Source organism: Astatotilapia calliptera, chromosome 11, assembly GCF_900246225.1.
Source record: "Astatotilapia calliptera chromosome 11, fAstCal1.2, whole genome shotgun sequence".
Classification (NCBI taxonomy): Eukaryota; Metazoa; Chordata; class Actinopteri; order Cichliformes; family Cichlidae; genus Astatotilapia; species Astatotilapia calliptera.
The window spans coordinates 22,579,114-22,598,375 of NC_039312.1; the positions used below are offsets into that span (position 1 = coordinate 22,579,114).

Here is a 19,262-nt window from a genome sequence, read left to right on the forward strand (position 1 = left end):
CAAGCAGTTTGTTCTCAGTTTGTCATTTAAAAGCAAATGTAAATCGTCACACATACAACAGTTTAAAACATGCACAGCTGAAACACAGGATATAGTGCATTTCATTTTTGTTCGAATGAAACAGCATTGCTACAGTATCTGCTCTGAAAATATTTACAAAATCTGTGTAAACAAGAGTCTCTCAACATATTGCAGGCGGCAAGAGATTTTGCTTCAATTTAGTGCTCTGAAATTCTTCCAGCGAAGCCTCGAATTTTATGTGTCCTTAGATTTTCTCCCGGTTCCTTTCTCTCTCCTCCCGCTCGTTGGAGATGGTATGAACAATGGTCTCCAGGGCGGGATACTGAAAGATCCTTTTCCTCTGTGGGGAAGAGATGTACAGCGTTATTTGAGGTAATCTCTACAGATATAATCTGTGAATGCACGCTTTCATATTTATTCTATGCGATTTTTCAAAATTACAAATTTTGTTTTTTTTACCCTTTGGCGGTTCTTGTACATCTGAGCCACAATGAGGAGCAGAACAATGAGGAGAAAGCTGAGGCCGACCACTGTGGCGGTGTTATTTGATGCGCTTGAGGATTTCTGTCCGCTCAGACCACCTGCAAAAATATAAAATAAACATTTAAAAAAAGGTTTTAATGTTCTTTATAGTTAATATTTATTTTTTAGCACAGCAGAAGTAGAAAAACACCAAAAATGAGAACTTACTCATCAGATGAGTATTGTATGTCACATTCCCCAAAAGGCCATCTTGCCCATAGAAACTACATGTCCATTCGCCCCAGCTCTCCTCTGACCCGTCGGTAATGATTATATCCTTTCCCTTCTGGATGGACCCAACAACCGCGGTGCCATTTTCATCGTAGGTCACATGAGCCCACTCGTATTCGGTGACCTCGCTTGCATCGCTCAGCTGGCAGGTCAGCGTCGTTGAGTATTTTTGCTTTAAGCGGACGACTGAGAAAAGAAACAAGAGAAATGATTTTATATCAAAAATACAAGTGCATTGAATTTTCCCTCAAACTGAAAGATCAGAAACTTACTTTTAGCAACAACGAGCTGCAAAGTCCGAGTCAACCTTTGCTCTCCTACATTCCCACTACATCTGTACTTTCCCTCGTCCTCATATGTGACCTCATTAATACGGATAGACCTATCCCAGCGGAGCCGATCAGGTGAGGACGAAGCCAAAGAAAGCAGTTGGAGATCGCGGGTGGATGGAGACACAGGATTGATTTTCTCCCAGCCTGCGCTCAAAGTTCTTAAACCAGAGGAAAACACACAGGGGAGAGTGACCGGAGACCCCACAGTAGCGTAAACCTTGGCGTTATCTTTGGGTGGTTGGATGATTCCTGTGCAGGAAAGAAAGAAAGAAAATTGTTAAGAGCACAAAATACTTTATCCAACAGCTTCATAAATCAGTTGTCCAGCTTAATATTTCACCTTTCACATCCAGAGCTGCTGAAGCTTGGCCCTTTTCTCCTTTGTACGTCACGACGCAGGTCCAGGTTCCGCTCTCTTTCTCGGTGACTCTTAAAACCCTTGAAACTTTGTCGCCGTGCAAGCCGGTTTTAGCCTGAGGCAAATATGGATTGTTGTTTAACATCCACTCCACAGAGACGCCATGACGCCAAGGTTTCAAAGCACAAGACAGTTGAGTGTTGCTCCCAGAGAGGGGAGCCGGTGGAGAAAAGGACACTGTAAATGAAGAGAGTGAGATTTCTGTCAATTTACAGTAAATACTACATATTACAAATGTTTAATATTTATTTTATTGGTCACATTTTTATATCACAAATAAATATTACTTTTTTATATGGTAAAAAGCTCTGTGGTCTTTTGTAATTAGTGAGTGTAGGCGTGCTCAATTAGTGCTTCTTACCTTTAATAAGTCTGAGCATGACCTGCTTTTCAATCACTTGGTTTCTAAGGTCCACTTTACAGGAATAAAGTCCAACAACGTCCTCTGTCACGTTGTTTATCTGAATGCTGAATGTGCCACTATCAAGCTGGAGGTGGGGGCACTGCACACGTTGGGACCATCGAGAGCCGCGGTATTCCAGACCGCTCCGTTCCTTCCTCCAAATAGTGCTGTAGATGAACGGGAATCACAACAATCCAGAGTCATCAACAAATAGATACAAGTCTTTTATTAGTGAATGAGGAAGGAGTTTGTTGTTGTTTAAGGGGTTAAAGCTGATTAATCTGCAGATGAAAAGTGAAAGAGAATAGCAAAAATGTAAAAAAAAAAAAAAAAAGAGAAGTTTCATCTTACCCTTTCTCCTTATGACTCCAGACAATCGCAGGTGGACTGCTGATCAGTATTGCAGGGTATTTACAGGGTAGTACAACATCCGAGCCTTCTGCAGCAAATACTTCACTGTGTATCGCCTCACATCTGGAGCCTGTGTGAAGAAAAACATGAAATTAACTTCAATTTTTTTTTAAATTGCATTTTAGCGCAGATTTGCTTTTGAGTTGATCACACAGTTACCTGTTATAAGAATGGAAACCATCCCAAAGATAAAAAAATCCAACAAGTTTGTTTTGTTCATTTTGGTTTTGTATCCACAAACTCTTAAACTCTGCCTTTCTCTTCAAGCGCTGCCTTTTCTGGTATGTTTTTGCGATGTGGGTTGAAGAGGTTTATATATCAGCCCGTGGGAAGGTACCGAAGGCAGGGCGTCTGGTAGTTCCTCTGCTGATCATGTGACTTCAGCTACACGCCAAGCGTTCTTGCGGTCTTTCTTTGTCAGCCTGGAAACTATAAGACAGAGATGTAAACAGGGAGCCCCACTTCCTCCCACGGATTCTCTCTAATGTATTTCCTGTTTCTTTTGCGTCAATCACTCTGTAAAAGTATGTTCGATTATTGAATTTCTAAACCAACGAATACACAAGAAACATACAGTATGAAACCATGGACGGTAAGATATTCTGTATTTATACCTCTAAAAGTCACTTATGTTACACAAAGTTTGGGGACAAATAAACAATAATGTGTATATACAACATTTACTCCACAGCAAGTGTTTAGAATATCTTCAGCATCATTCACGGAAGCTCGAGTTGCTGTTTTGAAACCGAGATGGCAAAACTGCAACACCAAACTACTTGTCATGATCTCGTCACTGCCAGTTAGTTTTGTTTACAACCACTAGTTAGCTCCACTACTCACGATCATCATCATGATCATCATCATCTCCAGTTTGAGAATGAGGACATTTATGGTATCTTCTTGTGAAGGATATTCATGAAAGTGAATCATTCCCTCCATTCTCATTTTTTAGTGGCTCTCAGCTCAGTAGAAACGGGCCTACACTGCCAGACAAACACGTACCGTTTTAGCATATTCCATTCAATATCAAGATGAAATGCTCACAGGGAATACTGTCAGGTTAGAGGAAATACACCGATTACAGCTCTTCCCCTGAATCTCGTCAGAGGAGTTAGACACTTGTAGGAGATCATTAAGATAACGTAGAGGTGAGACGGTAAAGGGAATGTCTGCCTCACTGAATACTTCAGCCACCTGACAAGTGATGCTGCTAAACAGGGCTTGCATGGACAAAGTGTGGTTTATATTTTTGTTCTGTTTGATGTCGTGTGTAAATACATTTAGATGTACCACACAAAGAATTGCTGCTGCGGGTGTGGTGTCAGTAAAATGTCAGTATAATAAATATATACTATCTGTTCGTTTTACCTTTAGAACTATTTCTATGTGTTGTTTTTCACTCTGCTGTATAGTTAAATAATTACACATTTTCTGTTTAATTATTCATTATTCAGCACGTCAGTACATGACAACAGACAATACAGAATACAGGCTAGGCTCACATTAAACAAAGAAAATATCACCAGGCATCAATCCACTTGTGTGTGAAGCTACCTGAATCTCCTTTTATTAACATCAAATACACTGTATTAAAGTACAGGCTAGATAGATAGATAGATAGATAGGTAGGTAGGTAGGTAGGTAGGTAGGTAGGTAGGTAGGTAGGTAGGTAGATAGATAGATAGATAGATAGATAGATAGATAGATAGATAGATAGATAGATAGATAGATAGATAGATAGATAGATAGATAGATAGATAGATAGATAGATAGATAGATAGATAGATAGATGCGTGCATGCATAGAAAGAAAGAGAAACTAAGACAGTTACCCAGATATACCTGAGAACATGTGGGTGAAACCTCAGGGCTGTTTTTCTTCATCTTGGTAAGACATTTTCCTTGGTGAGAGCCATGTGACTTTTGTGTGACTGATATTGTAATCCTTTCATCTCATCCACACTGAACTTCCTTTGTCGGCCTTCAAATTGAAATCACTGTTTTGTTTATTTGATCTTGAGGCTTTGGTTTGAAAAACACCCTGAGAGAGCAGGGGGCACCTCTCAGCGTGTTACTCAGTGCTGTGAGGTGGTCTTTCCCTCAGCTGTCGTTTATTCATCTCCACCGTATCTGAATATGTGATGATGTTACCCTGAAGGAAAACACCCCTCATATGGAAACTACTGCTCTTTGAGCTTGAAGGGATGCAGACGAATATGCTAATAGAGATTACTTTGGAAAATAGTCAAATCAGACTCCTTCTGTACAAGTACGGCAGATGAGTAGTTTGTTCCCGTGTCAAGAACAATTATCTCTCCTCGTTGTCCATTTTCTAAACTCACAGCAGCATTTCACAACCTTTAGTAGAGAATGAATGTTTTCTGTTATTGTCGATAGTTCTGCGGTTTAATTTCAGTAACTGACTGAATTATAGCAGGGTCACATATTCTGTATTTGCTTATGCTGAAATATCTTTGCACTGGGTTTTACTGGCAGGAAGCAGAGTGCAGATAAAACATGCGGCTCTGCTGAGAAATTCTTTACATTTTCTTATGTCAGCATTTTATTTGCGCCGGCATTCAGAGCAACAGTGTAAGGGAACTTAACGCTGTACTGCGATGCAAAAACCGAGTGCGTGGCAAAATATTTTTCCAAAATTACACTTCGGGCTTGCTGAAAAATATCTGATTCGTGTTTTTTAAGCATTACCTCAACATATATACACAAAAAAAGCTGCACTTTTTGACACTTTTTTAAAAATTGTTTTTGGGTTTTGTTTTGTTTTTTTGCACATTTAATCTAAATTGAAGTCAAAGTTAAATTAAGGTTGCATGTTTACAGTAAAGCAGTAAGCCTTCTCTGCACACAGTATTGCTCTGTGGTTATGCTAAATGTGAATGGAATCTAATGTTTGATGATGTTTTGTTTGGGCTAAATTTCCACATAGTGTCTGCCGCATTACCAATAATGAAATACAGACAAAGATCAACTGTGCTGGTCTTATTTCTTTGAAAAAGACAAATTATTCCATTCAGCTCTTTGCAACAGTAAGACTGAAAGTATCAGCATCTGTCACTGATGTCATCTGAGTGCGTATGCGTGTGTGAATGAGAGAGAGAAAAAGGCAAAATAGGCAAAAACAGCCTGAATGTTTGCAGCTGCAGGCTCAGCACCAAATCTCATCAATCAATTTGTGGTTTTTGCCAGTTTTTTAGGCACACCAACCAAATACCACAAATGCAGAATTCCTGCAGTATGTTTGTTAGTTTTTAACCAGACTGTAGATTGTGTTGCTGATTACATTTGTTGTGTTATATTGGGGGTTTTTTGTTTTCATTTACATAAATGAGAAAAACTAAATGATATTGAAATTTGCAATGGGCTACTCAGCCTGCATGGATTGTCTGATTTGCAATAGCACTTATGAGGTTTGCAATAAAATGTATTCTTTTTTCCCCCAGATTTTTTTCAGTGCAAGAATTCACCTGTCTTATTTTCTGCTTTTCAGTCCCTTTTTACCGTAAAGTCCAGTGTTGTACGAACTTATAGGAGGGCGGCTGAATGTGAACATCAGGACACATATATAATTATGTTGCGCATAGACTTCACATGCAGATGTTTCATAACAAAACAGCAACAGTTTCCCAGCACAGAAGCCCCTCGGGGCTGAAAGCTAAACACACTTCTCTACTCCTTGTGCACCCACGATTTCACACCAACCCACTGCACTCAGCTTGCAGATGACACCACAGGGTTGCACGTAATTGTTATGAGGCTGTTTACAGGCATGATTTGCAAAGCGACTGATGTTGTTCCATCAATAACCTGGCGTTTAACACCTCCAAAACAAAACAGATGATCATCAGCTTCAGCAGACAGAAAGAGAATCCTGCTCCATTGAACAAAGGTGGAGACAATGTGGAAAATGTTCCAACTTTAAATTCCTCAGCACAAACAGGACTTTAAGAAAACCGTGCAGAGCTGTATCTTAAGCACAGTGAGGAGAAACAAGCTGACCAAACAGCTGCTGGTGTTATTCTACTCCACTATGGCATTTTGGTGTGAAATACCATCTTCACTGGAGATGACAAAAAGGCCGTTGACAGAAACAAAACATCAGAAAAGAAAACCACTGTCACTCAGCTAGAAGCACAGCTACAAGTCGTGCCACAAACAACAACAAGGACTCTTCTCATCCTGGCAACCACCTTTTCTTTCTGTTGCCACTTGGATGGTGCTAGAGATCAATAAAGGCCTGCATTAAACTGCACACTGCCGCCACGCACAGCATCCTTGTGCAATATCGCCAAGGACTTCACAGGTGATATTTGCGTGTGTGTTCATAAATTCATAAATGTGTATGGTGTGTGTGGATTTTAACTTATACCTGTCCTATTTTTCTAATTTCTATCCCGTTTATATATTTTTAAATTTTGTTAAAGCAAGGCTTTTTTTAGAAGTTGCTTGAAGTTTTTCTGCTTAATGTGTCTCACTTGTGCACGGCTCAGGAAGACGCTCGTTATCTGTAGAAACACAAATAAAGGCATTCAGTTTTATTCTGTTTTGTTCGAAAAGTAAATACAACAGATGTTAAACACATTTCACATAACTAAATCCTAGTGAGTGCCATTCTCTCCAACTTCTGATTTCTCCTCACCTGGCATTTAACTTTTAATTGAAAATTACTTTTAGATATATTAAAACATGTAATGCTCTGTAGACTCCTTTAAGAACAAGGCTTAGCCAGGCCTTCTATTGATGTTCTTTTGTTATTATTTGTATAACTGTTTTTTAAATTCTCTATCACTTTTAACAGTTTTAATGTTTATTGTGATTATTCCCAGTTTTCTGTATAAAGCGCTTTAAATAAACTTAACTTACCTATTTACTCGGGTATCGACAGGCCTATCTCCCCCTACTGGGTAGAATTCGTAGTAAAAAGTTGCAAAGACAATAATAAAACTCTTCCTTTGCGCTTCTCTACAGACAACACGGTACTGCCGCGTTGAATTATGGGACACAGAGTAAAGATGGAAGCCGCCACACAGAGCATGTCGAAGCGTCAATAACAAACATTCTAAAGCGTTGCATGTTCGTAAGTGATCCTTAGCTGCGATATAAACAAAGGACTCGAGTGGCATAAGATTCTGAACACGCGTGGAAACAGGTAATGGTCGAAACACTGACTTCGATGTAATGTGCTAGCTGAAGCTAAAGCTAAGGGTCACCGTAAAGATGGTTAAAGAAACTGATGCCGTGTTTAAAGAAGGAACAGTAAACTTTAAAAAATACTCTGAATTTTATGAGCGTTGACTTCAAGTTTCATCTAAATGATCTGTTAACAACTTCTGGCAGAAAACTGTGGACATGTCTCTGCTGGGAGGTCTGCTGAGAGCTGGGGCGTCCTACTGTCAGTCTGCTGGGACGCTGCTGCACACCGTCAGGACCATTTCTACAGGTGAGTTGTCTCACTGGTTCCAGTAGCAACTGGTAACCTGAACTCAGGAAGTAAAGCAAGTCGTCTATTACTCGGAAGATTTCTGGTTTGACCCCTGATTGCTTCGGCCAAAGTATCCTTGGAAATAAGACAGCATGCACTTGGCGCAGATTAAAACATGTTTGTACGAATGTCGGTGTGAATGTGACATTCTGCGTGTGCCTGCATGAATTTTCTTGATTTCAGTAACAAAAAACAAGTTAGACTCAAACTATCTTAGGGATGGGATCTCATGAAATCAAGCTTTCAAAGTTGTATAGGGATTTTAACTCTTTCCTCCTTGGACCCCTATTAGCCCTGTTTCTCTTTTCTGACCCGAGCGGTTTCTGTCATACAGTGGGGCAAAAAAGTATTTAGTCAGCCACCGATTGTGCAAGTTCCCCCACTTAAAATGATGACAGAGGTCAGTAATTTGCACCAGAGGTACACTTCAACTGTGAGAGACAGAATGTGAAAAAAAAATCCATGAATCCACATGGTAGGATTTGTAAAGAATTTATTCGTAAATTAGGGTGGAAAATAAGTATTTGGTCACCTCAAACAAGGAAAATCTCTGGCTCTCACAGACCTGTAACGTCTTCTGTACGAAGCTTTTCTGTCCCCCACTCGATACCTGTATGAATGGCACCTGTTTGAACTCATCATCTGTATAAAAGACACCTGACACAGCCTCAAACAGTCAGACTCCAAACTCTGCCATGGCCAAGACCAAAGAGCTTTCGAAGGACACCAGGAAAAGTATTGTAGACTTGCACCAGACTGGGAAGAGTGAATCTACAATAGGCAAGCAGCTTGGTGTGAAAAACTCAACTGTGGGAGCAATCATCAGAAAATGGAAGACATACAAGACCACTGATAATCTCCCTCGATCTGGGGCTCCACGCAAGATCTCATCCCGTGGGGTCAAAATGATCATGAGAACGGTGAGCAAAGATCCCAGAACCACACGGGGGGACCTGGTGAATGACCTGCAGAGAGCTGGGACCAAAGTAACAAAGGTCACCATCAGTAACACACTACAACGGCAGGGAATCAAATCCCGCAGTGCCAGACGTGTTCCGCTGCTGAAGCCAGTGCATGTCCAGGCCCGTCTGAAGTTTGCCAGAGAGCACATGGATGATACAGCAGAGGATTGGGAGAATGTCATGTGGTCAGATGAAACCAAAGTAGAACTTTTTGGTATAAACTCAACTCGTCGTGTTTGGAGGAAGAAGAATACTGAGTTGCATCCCAAGAACACCATACCTACTGTGAAGCATGGGGGTGGAAACATCATGCTATGGGGCTGTTTTTCTGCCAAGGGGACAGGACGACTGATCCGTGTTAAGGACAGAATGAATGGGGCCATGTATCGTGAGATTTTGAGCCAAAACCTCCTTCCATCAGTGAGAACTTTGAAGATGAAACGAGGCTGGGTCTTCCAACATGACAATGATCCAAAACACACCGCCCGGGCAACAAAGGAGTGGCTCCGTAAGAAGCATTTGAAAGTCCTGGAGTGGCCTAGCCAGTCTCCAGACCTCAACCCCATAGAAAATCTGTGGCGGGAGTTGAAAGTCCGTGTTGCTCGGCGACAGCCCCAAAACATCACTGCTCTCGAGAAGATCTGCATGGAGGAATGGGCCAAAATACCAGCTACTGTGTGTGCAAACCTGGTAAAGACCTATAGTAAACGTTTGACCTCTGTTATTGCCAACAAAGGTTATGTTACAAAGTGTTGAGTTGTATTTTTGTTATTGACCAAATACTTATTTTCTACCCTGATTTACGAATAAATTCTTTACAAATCCTACCATGTGGATTCATGGATTTTTTTTTTTTCACATTCTGTCTCACAGTTGAAGTGTACCTCTGGTGCAAATTACTGACCTCTGTCATCATTTTAGGTGGGGGAACTTGCACAATCGGTGGCTGACTAAATACTTTTTTGCCCCACTGTATATAGGGCTTCCTGAACAAAATGACTAGATGTCCATCAGAAGTTAGTGGGGTTAATCTCTTCCTACGTGGTATTACTAGGGCTATTCATTAGAAAAACCTGGAACACATTTTAATGGTTATTAAACGTAATCTTTTATTTTATGTGCGTATATATGGGATTCAAAACACATACAGGTGTGGGGGAAAGAGTTAAGATAGCTTGATAAATCAGAAAAAGGGGATTTTTGTCCAGTCAGTGCATAACCTCTCTAAATTTGATTTGAGTGGGAATTTCACTGTAATTTCACCCAAAAAAATGGGAGTAGGGGTTAAAAAGGGGAGGCATTTCTGTTGTTTGGGTTAAATTATGGTGACATGAATTGAACTTTTATTGTATTTATTTTTATTTTAAGGCATTTTAAGAGTTATAAGTTTGACAGATTTTTCTTTATATATTTTTCTCCAAATGCAGGGTAGTTTTAATGTAGGCTGGCCTCATTTAAGCACTGTTTTTGAGAGTAGTGCACAGACTGTGGATTTTATGTCACTCTTTACACTGTTAGTGTAATATGTGCCACTGTAAGGTAAAAAGTATGCACAGTTAGCATAAAATAAAAAAAGACCAGAAATTGTCCAATAGTCCAAAACTGCATATCTATCTATATCTATATATAAAAAAACATTTTCTCCACACCGAGTGTTTGTTGTTCAGAAATATCATCAGTGTCATTTACAGAAGCCTGAGTTGTTTCTTTGAAGCTGAGGCGGCAAAACTGCAACCCCAAGCCACCCTGTCATCACTCCGTCACTGCCAGTTAGTTGTGTTTACAACCTCTAGTTAACGACACTACCTCTCATGATCATCAACATCATCATCAGTTGTGAGAAAGAGGACATTGAAGCTATGATGCTGATGCGTGCTGTGATGGATATTCATGAATCATTCCCTCCATTCTCACTTTTTAGTCGCTCTCAGCTCAGTAGAAATGGGCCTACACTGCCCGACAAACACATGGTGTGTTAGCATATTCCATTCAATATCATGATGAAATGTTCACCGGGAACAGTTGGACACTTGTAGGATATAATTAAGATAACTTAAAGATGAGCTAGTAAAAGGAATATCTGCTCTATCTGCCTGCTTCACTGAACATTCCACATTCCAACATGTTTTTATATGAGCATTTGTCGCATCTGATATTTTGTGTAGAAACATTTATGTGGACTCCAAAAAGACGACCTGCTTACTCTTTGCACTGCCTCATTTTATTTGTTCAAATAAAGTCACGCATGTTCGAATCATTTAAATGTCGTCCACAAGTCAGACCAGCACGATATGAACACGACCTTTTTAAAGCTCTAAGCAATTACACGTTACCAAATAAACAAGACAAAAAATTAGGTTCACATAGAAATTGAAGTCGTGAGCGACCTCTGCTGTCAAGAACAACAGTTATATTTTCCTCAACAAGAAACAGAACAAACTCAAACCACCCCGGACCTGCGGTGCATGAATCACACTTTTCCCATGAGTGTGTTTAAAAAGCTTCTCTGGTATCTATTGAGTCATTAGTAAACATCTGTTCCAATATGGCTACCTGGTAAAGTTATTCTTATAATTTTCTAGTAACCTGGATGTTAAATATTTTCAAATAATTTAATTGTCTGGGAGTAGAAGAAATGTTATGTGTTTATTTGTACTGTATGTATGGAGCCATATATATGCTGATTCATTGAGTCTGTGAACAACATGGTGCATAAAGTGTACATTAGCTTTTGTATTTGATACCTTTGATTTGAATCATTTAATGTGAATGAGCACATCGAGTAATCTGCAAATTGTTTAGAGAACAAAATAGACTATTTTCCCCAAATGTGAACAAGCACTTTGTGCTACTGTGTGCTGTTTTCAGGTACATGCTGTCAGATCAGGATGCACGCCATCCCTCAGCCGAAAAAGGTGGACAGATGGACTGAGAAGAGGAGCATGTATGGAGTTTATGATAACATAGGAATCTTGGGTGAGTATCCTCAGCATCCAAGAAAATTAAGAGGATGTACTGTACAACTGTTGGATGGTTAGTTTGCTGTTTCTAAGTCATAATGAGTAACTTAACTTGTCTTAAGGGCTGACTGTGTGTGTGCGTGCGCGTGTGTGCATACAGTCTTACAGTATTCTCAACATCCGCACAGTAAATTGGCAGGAGATGGTGTGATAAGATAAGCTGGGTATGAGCGTAGGTGAACAAATCTATGATGATCCGACATTTAATCTGATATGGTGCCTTGCTTTGCTGTTCATTTGACCAGTTTTGCCTCTCCCACAGCACACTTTTTTTTTTCTTTCACATAAACTGTCTCTCTCTCTTCGTGCTCTTTCTACAGGGGACTTTAAAGCTCATCCTAAAGACCTAATTGTTGCCCCCTGCTGGCTGAAAGCTTTCAAAGGTAATGAACTGCAGCGGGCAATTAGAAAAAAGAAGATGGTGGGAGACAGAATGATGACTCAGGACAGGCACAACTTGGAAAAGAGGATACGCTTCCTCTATAGACGCTTCAACCGCACTGGCAAACATCGCTAATGCTGAACAAAGTGCAGAGCAGCCAAGAAGGACTGTGTCAGTCTGTTGGTGTGATTTCATGCTGTCACTGTGCTCTGTTTCCATTTTTCTAGGTTATTGTGTGTTTCAGACTGAATGTGCATTATTCATTTCTTATCAGTAACTGATTCAAAATAAATGCTACTAAAACCTGAAAATAAATTTTAAATGGACTGGAATTTGTGGCTTTTTATTCCTCGAGACCCAACGAACATTCAGATAAAGCTGAACTAGTCAGTCTGTAATTAAAAATGATATCATGGGATTACTTCGTGAAAATAGGCTCTAGTGCAAAAGTCAGAAAAAGCTTAGGATGAAATGACCTGTTGAAGTAACTGATAAATTCAGACGTTTAATACAAAAATCATTTGGAGGGTTTCTTGAGTTAGTTTGAGGTCTGAGAAACTTTCAGAGCTTTAACTTTTATCAAGTGAAGCGAGTAATAGTTTCACCTTGTAAAGGACCTTGAATGACTAGTCTTTGTGCTGTGTGAATACATTTGCCTCGCCTGTTGATCATCTCGTTATCGCAGTAAGCTGATGGGTAAGTTTGGGTCCTGATTGTACTATGATGTTACTTTGGCATGTGCCACCGAAGGTATTACATTGTTACAAACCAAGCTTTTAGCCAAGGTCCTCCACAATAGAAGTGTTAGTGTGCTCTGCAAACTTGCTCCCCAAACTCCCCCAAGCTAATCCAATACAGGTTTCACAGAAGCCACAGGACAGCCTCAGAGTTTCTGTGGGGTTGGTGTTTTTTTGTTTGTTCGTTTTTTAGGATCAAAATATTAGGCAGATGGTTTTAATGTTATGTCTGAAACAATGGAAATGCCTAAACATAATGCACATGATCTACCATTTCAAGGCTAATGGGACTCCATTGTCTGAGAAGAGTTTCAGTGAGACAGTGGACTCTGCATGCAGCAATTTTCTCCTACTCCAGAGCACTGCTGAGCTCGCTCATTGGTGTTCAACCATAAGAAGGCTTTTTCCCACACTCCAGTTCACTCCCAGGGTGTTTGATAGGGTGGAGGTGGAGGCTCAGTGCAGGTGAAGTTCCTCATGTGGGCACTTGTGTTAAAACAGGGAAAGCACTTCCCCAGTGTGCAAAAAAACATCTGTCTCCATAGTGTCATGGGACAAAAAGCAAATGTATTTGCAAAACAGATTACTTCTTAATTTTTCTCCATATACGTCATCAAATTTTGAATAAACTCTTCAAAGCTGTTCTTGCAGCTTAGACAAATGCAAGTTATTGTAAGGAACCTTGAAAAGGTTCCTTACAATAACAAGACCTTTTGGACATACTGCTTAACTGTAATTTTCTTTTTAACATCTGAAGAGCGTCACATTCTAGTATGTTTCACTTCATTGCTCTACTGACCTTTTTTATTTCCCGTGAGGCTTTTTCTAACTCCGCTCACTTTAATATGCATAAGATTTGATTCAAAATATAAGCATAGTAGAGGTAGGCTCAGATGTAGGACTCCATTAGTTTTCAAACGAAAGCCGTTGCAAAGGGAAATGGGATACAGGATCAGAAAGAGGAGGGAGCTGGGAGAATCCCAGGCCAAGGAGGAAACAGTCGAGTCAACACTCTGTAGGCATTCACGGTACCGCAGTGTCGTCCCGCCGCCCTATCCGACACAGAGCTGCAGTACTGCAAAGTGTGAGGGGAGAGAGAGGGAGGGAGGGGAGGGGTGCCGCACTGTCGTTACGAGTCCAAGTGGTGAAGGCAGGAGCAGAGACGCATTATTGCAGTTGCCCACAGAGCCACTTTGCACGGACAAAACTCGCGTACCTCGCATACAGCGCGCAGTGAGAGAGAGAGTGAAGGAGGCAATCAGAGACAACCGATTTCCTGTGACTGCACTTTCCCCCTTTATTGTTGTTATTATTATTATTTTATTTCAATCGCAGGTATTCTGTCAGTAGCTTTCAGAAGAGGCAACTCAACAACCAGCCAATCAATGCTGCGTCTCAGGATCTAGGAGGGGAGCATCACTTGGAGGAGCCGGATGCAGCTCTGCAAGAATACAAACATCCGTGGATTTCTTTTGCATGGATTATAATTTGGAAGTACTTCCTTCCTGAGCTGGCATCGCTCCTTTTTCATTCCCTGCCCACTAATCTGGTCACACAGTGAATTATCACCCGACCTGTATACGTGTCTCAGTATTGCAGTACTTTTGGTGACGGCTTGCAGTATAAAAGCATCGCTAGAAGATCGGCTCCACTGCGCCAAGAGCCTCCGCCTCAGTTTACTGTCAGTGCGCCACTTCAGTCTGTTTACTAATTAAGCATCTGGACTTTCCTTTGCACACGTGCCTCCGCTTTTTCGTCTCTTCTGTCTTTTTGGGGGTTTTTTCTCTCTCGCTTTGTACTTCAGACCCTCCTGCCTCACAGCCAGTCACCCCTCCTCCGCTGCCCGTGAGTCAGTTCAAACAGCTGCATAGAAGATGTGAGTATTAATGCGGCTTTTCCATTGCGCTCTTAAAAAAATGAAAAGAAAAAAAAAAACAACAAAAGCAGATATCTAATATGTGGTGGCGGAAGAACCCACATTGAAACGTGTTCATTTCTTTATTTTCTTCCACTGGCGGTCCGAAGTGAGATGATTTACTTTCAGCTTGAAGGGTTTTTGCTGACGCAAGCGAAAAATATTCCATCACTGCTTCGCTGAATTATGTATTCAGAGGTTGACTTCTGTCTCATACAAAGCCCGAGACGGGGCTGAATGAGTTGTTTTGGATGTTTTTGTGTCAGATTTAATAGAAAGCAGCGTGTTTTGTGGTGCTGGATGAGTTACAAGGTTTTTGTGGGACTTGGGGGTCATCATCTGTTTAATGCTGTAAAACGTGAATTTTTAAAGGAAACTGGGTTATCAGTAGCTTCCTTAATGCAGAATTTCTCTTAAAAATATTGTAAATTTTCATCCTGCAGGAGTTAGTTTATCATATATTAAACTGGCAGCTGCCTCTGCAGAGGTTTTTTGCTCAGGTTTAATTGTCCTTCCTCTCCCCTCCTGCTGGATTAACCGTTTCCTCAGTTCTGCCTCACCTTTTCTTTTCACTTCCAACCATCTCTCTGTAATCCATCATGAGCAACATCTGCCTTCTCTTTTTCTTCCTCCCCAAAACGTTCTCTCTCTTTACTCATCCACCGCCATCCTGTGGCCTACATAGCTTTTTTAAAAACCTCTCCCCCACTCTCTCTTATGCGCCCCTTTCTCACTGACCCATTAGTTCATCATTTCTTGCTAACATCTCTGCCTACGTTTGCGATTTGCAGGTTCCCTTCCTGCAAATTACACTCTTGACTCTTTCAAGCCTTTAGACAGGGCATTTTTCCTTCTCAGCATATTTCAAGTTTCTTTTCAGATTTTTATAAAAACCTATCCATTGTTGAATGTGAAATGTTCTGACTTCATCCAATTCTTTCTCTCACAAAACTCTCATTGTTGTGCTTGGTCAGGTCTGCCCCAGATGCTGCCCCACCAGCTGGAGCTCCTGGAGCTCCAGGTGCCCCTGGCGCAGATGGAGCCCCAGCTGGCGCACCTCCTGGCCCTCCCAATACCAGCAGCAACCGCAGGCTACAACAGACTCAGGCCCAAGTGGAAGAGGTGAGCTGTTCTGAGCTTCTGGGTCAGAATGCATTTTGTGTAGAAAGTCACTGATGTAAAATATGCATGAGCAACAAACTGCAGAAGAATTACCACTTACGAAAACGACATTCCCATCTATTTTCCTCCTTTACTACCCCCCCCCCCCCCCAAAAAAAAAAAAAAAATGCTCTCTCATCCTTGCTGGATTGGTCTAGGTGGTGGATATCATGCGGGTGAATGTGGACAAGGTTTTGGAAAGGGACCAGAAGCTTTCAGAGCTGGATGACAGAGCGGACGCTCTCCAAGCTGGAGCCTCCCAGTTTGAAAGCTGCGCAGCCAAGCTAAAAAACAAGTACTGGTGGAAGAACTGCAAGGTGGGCGCATTACTGTGGCTCCTTTACACAGATTGGTAAAACAGAGAGAAACCTATGGTATCATCTGACTTAGAATGAACAAATTCCTATTAGTATGTGTTCTGGCATGCAGAGAGAATAGAGGACAACATAGGAATTTGTTAATGAGCTGCTGTAGAGCACTGAAGTGATACCTCAGGGGAAATGGGAGAAAGGCATCTGCTATTGTGGAGTTTTCACTCTAAACACTGAGGGGATTGTATAACTAAGCCACAACAAACACAAAGAGCCTTTTAAGTGTCATAATTGTTTTGTTTTGTGGTTCAGATTGGTTTCTATTCTGTTTGAACATAGTGAAACCCTAAAAACACAGCTTCGTGTATTCTTCTGTAAAAGGATGGAGTCTAAAATTTTCATCTCTTTTTTTCAGATGATGATCATGATGGGTATCATTGGAGTTATTGTGGTTGGAATCATATTCTGTAAGTAGTTTCATTCTGACACCGATGCAAAAATTTCCACAATTAACTGATTACTTTCAAAATGTAGATAATCATCATGCGTCGACTTCCCACTCAGCATGGCTATTTCCACTTGCACACGTGAGAAATTTAGAAATCACTAATACATCAGTGTTAGAACTGATACTGATGGGGTTTTTTATTAATGTAAAAAAAACCCATCAATATTATACATATAAGACAACACTAGCATAATATTATTTCGTCTTTAACAACCCCACATTCCTGCATAAGGAGAGGTCAGTGTGTCCTCTGCCCGTTTAGTTTTAATGACGTGTTGCCAGACCCATTAAACTAATTACTTCTTTCCCTCTCTCTTTAATTCACAGTATACTTCTTCCACTGAGCTCAGCTCATCAGTACAGATGAATATGGACTTGAGGATAATATGAGAGGGGAGAGGCAAAAAAAGAAACCCAAGCGCTGCTCCTCAATTTTGTCAGTCCTCTCCTTCCTCTCTTCACACAGTCTTCCATCAAACCATCTTGCACTTAAACATTACATTAGTGTTTATAGATGTCTCTGCTCTCTTCGTCCTCTTTCCCTCCCTTTCCTTGCTGCTTTCTTCCACTGTTTTGACTTGAACTCTTGCTCACTCTCCGCTGCCTCTGCACCTCATGTATTATTGAAGGACACAGCAGGCAGAGTCAAAAGAGGAAGGAAGGAAGAAAAGGAAAGAAGGTAGAGGGAGAACACGTGGGGCTAAGCACGCTGGTGGGGGGTGTACAGAAGAGTCTTTCTACACCGAGTACGCCAAAGCTTATTCATATGACGTTTTTTTGAGAGTTCAACATTTGTAAATTGATACTGACATGCATAACTAACACACATCTTCTGTCTGCTACTTCCACAGTTGCTACTTACTAACACAAGGTCATGTTAGATTAAGATTATGCTAGTTTCTGTTGTTTGTGCTTGTGTGTATCTGTGATCCAAAGCATTGTAGCTAAAAGCTTTCTTCCACTTTTACCTGGTAGGCTTTGATTGGTATTTTTTTCCCTTTCCTGTCTAACTTTCACTCACTTAAGTCTTTTTTTTCTGCAACCTCCAGTGATAACAAGAAAAGAGAAATGCAAAATAGGGAAAGAGACTGTGTGAGAGTTTAGGAAAGGAGGAAGTGATTCAGGGAAAGGTAGTAGGAGTACTGCAACACATTTCTACTGCATAAATAGGTAAAAATTTAAATCCGGACTGAAAAAGCAGAATGTTTATACCACAGGCATAGAGGTGGCATTTTAGTAATAATATGCACAGCAATTAAGTCACACGAACAGGCACTTACAGACAATCTAACGAATACATGAACTAACTGCTTCAGTCCAGAGGAAGGCCTCTTAATTCTGATTTGCAGAGAGTCCCAGCCATAGACAGATGAATGTGTAGCGCCACATTTCAAACAGGTAGAGACATATAGTTATTTTGAGAGTTGTGCTGTCAAAGTGTTTAATTGTTGTTTAAGTTGTCCAGAAAGCAGGAAAAGAGGAAAGAGGATATGATTTTAGAAACCCTGAGCCACCTGGTCGTCCCACCGTCACTGCTGACTCACATAAAAGCACCCATCTGTCATCGACAGTATGATAACGGCCAGTGTGAAGCTTTTGTTTCTAACCTGCATGGCAAACGGTGTCCGTAGTTTTGCCTTTTTGTGTAACCTGTGTATCTGCCATTTCTGAACCTTACTGCCGACTGTACATTTTTTTTCTTAGTGGTTTAAAGGACCTATGTACAATGTCTTTCTGATCTGATAATTACTGCTTATGCAATGCAACAATGCTCAAGAGTTTGCCAACATTTTGTTAAGATCACTTGTGTTGGACAGTAAAATAATATCCAGAGACTGCAAACAAACTGCTACTGTAGTGAAAAATGAAAACTTAGTATTATTCGTGTTGTATGAGTAGAACTATAGTACACATCTGTCAGTTTACGCTCCTGAAAACAGGTTTATAAATTCTTTCAAGTTTTTTGAGGGGCTGTAGGATATGAAGTTTATTTTCCTTACTTTGGACTGATATTCAGGGTTGATAAAACGCAAAGGGCATTTATGCATAATTGTAGCGGTTAGCCAAAATTATCTAATGATACTGTGCAGTAATATTATTAGATAGTTAACATGGTTCATGAGAAGATGTTTTGTGATTTACTTGGAACTACTGGAAGAGATGCAACTGGATTTAGGAGAACAAATGCATGTTTACCACTTTTTGCTGATGCCAATAAAGAAATCATGAAGTGACTACATACTGACTTTGATTATATCCTTTGGTCATGTTATAGCATCTAAAAAACTAAAAGATTATAATGAAAAGTTTTTTCCTCAACAAAATCAAAATTTTCATAATTTAATTTCTTTATATATTTGACATTAATTGTAATATTCTAAGCCTTTATCGTTTTACTTTTGATGTTTAGGTCTCAAAAATCAGAA

At 40.5% G+C, this 19,262-nt stretch overlaps 3 protein-coding genes across 3 annotated transcripts; 2 read left to right on the forward strand and 1 right to left on the reverse strand.

Annotated features, from left to right (window-relative positions):
* On the reverse strand, positions 1-4,507 carry lag3 (lymphocyte activating 3). The gene is made up of 9 exons (XM_026185476.1): positions 4,183-4,507; positions 2,498-2,767; positions 2,279-2,408; positions 1,886-2,094; positions 1,447-1,701; positions 1,047-1,355; positions 712-960; positions 481-602; positions 1-361 (listed from the first exon to the last, which is right to left on the reverse strand). The coding sequence occupies exons 2-9, from the start codon at positions 2,556-2,558 to the stop codon at positions 266-268; spliced, it is 1,431 nt and encodes a 476-aa protein (XP_026041261.1). The 5' UTR covers positions 2,559-2,767; positions 4,183-4,507; the 3' UTR covers positions 1-265.
* Positions 4,508-7,335: 2,828 nt separating this feature from the next.
* On the forward strand, positions 7,336-12,536 carry mrpl51 (mitochondrial ribosomal protein L51). The gene is made up of 4 exons (XM_026184511.1): positions 7,336-7,507; positions 7,696-7,798; positions 11,671-11,778; positions 12,143-12,536. Exons 2-4 carry the CDS (start codon positions 7,708-7,710, stop codon positions 12,337-12,339), a joined length of 396 nt encoding a protein of 131 aa, XP_026040296.1. The 5' UTR covers positions 7,336-7,507; positions 7,696-7,707; the 3' UTR covers positions 12,340-12,536.
* A 1,525-nt stretch (positions 12,537-14,061) lies between these two features.
* On the forward strand, positions 14,062-19,075 carry LOC113032770 (synaptobrevin-like). Its single transcript, XM_026185861.1, has 5 exons — positions 14,062-14,817; positions 15,831-15,978; positions 16,176-16,334; positions 16,744-16,795; positions 17,164-19,075. Coding segments are annotated over exons 1-5 (378 nt in total). The 5' UTR covers positions 14,062-14,815; the 3' UTR covers positions 17,181-19,075.
* The last annotated feature ends 187 nt before the right edge of the window (positions 19,076-19,262 follow it).

Coding starts and splice junctions, on each gene's coding strand:
- lag3 (XM_026185476.1), bottom strand. CDS start 2,558: ATGAACAAAACAAACTTGTTGGATTTTTTTATCTTTGGGATGGTTTCC. Junction 2,409..2,497: donor GGTTTCCATTCTTATAACAG/GTAACTGTGTGA, acceptor TTCTTCACACAG/GCTCCAGATGTGAGGCGATA. Junction 961..1,046: donor GCAGCTCGTTGTTGCTAAAA/GTAAGTTTCTGA, acceptor TTCTTTTCTCAG/TCGTCCGCTTAAAGCAAAAA.
- mrpl51 (XM_026184511.1), top strand. CDS start 7,708: ATGTCTCTGCTGGGAGGTCTGCTGAGAGCTGGGGCGTCCTACTGTCAG. Junction 7,799..11,670: donor CGTCAGGACCATTTCTACAG/GTGAGTTGTCTC, acceptor TGCTGTTTTCAG/GTACATGCTGTCAGATCAGG. Junction 11,779..12,142: donor TGATAACATAGGAATCTTGG/GTGAGTATCCTC, acceptor CTCTTTCTACAG/GGGACTTTAAAGCTCATCCT.
- LOC113032770 (XM_026185861.1), top strand. Junction 15,979..16,175: donor CTCAGGCCCAAGTGGAAGAG/GTGAGCTGTTCT, acceptor GGATTGGTCTAG/GTGGTGGATATCATGCGGGT. Junction 16,335..16,743: donor ACTGGTGGAAGAACTGCAAG/GTGGGCGCATTA, acceptor TCTTTTTTTCAG/ATGATGATCATGATGGGTAT.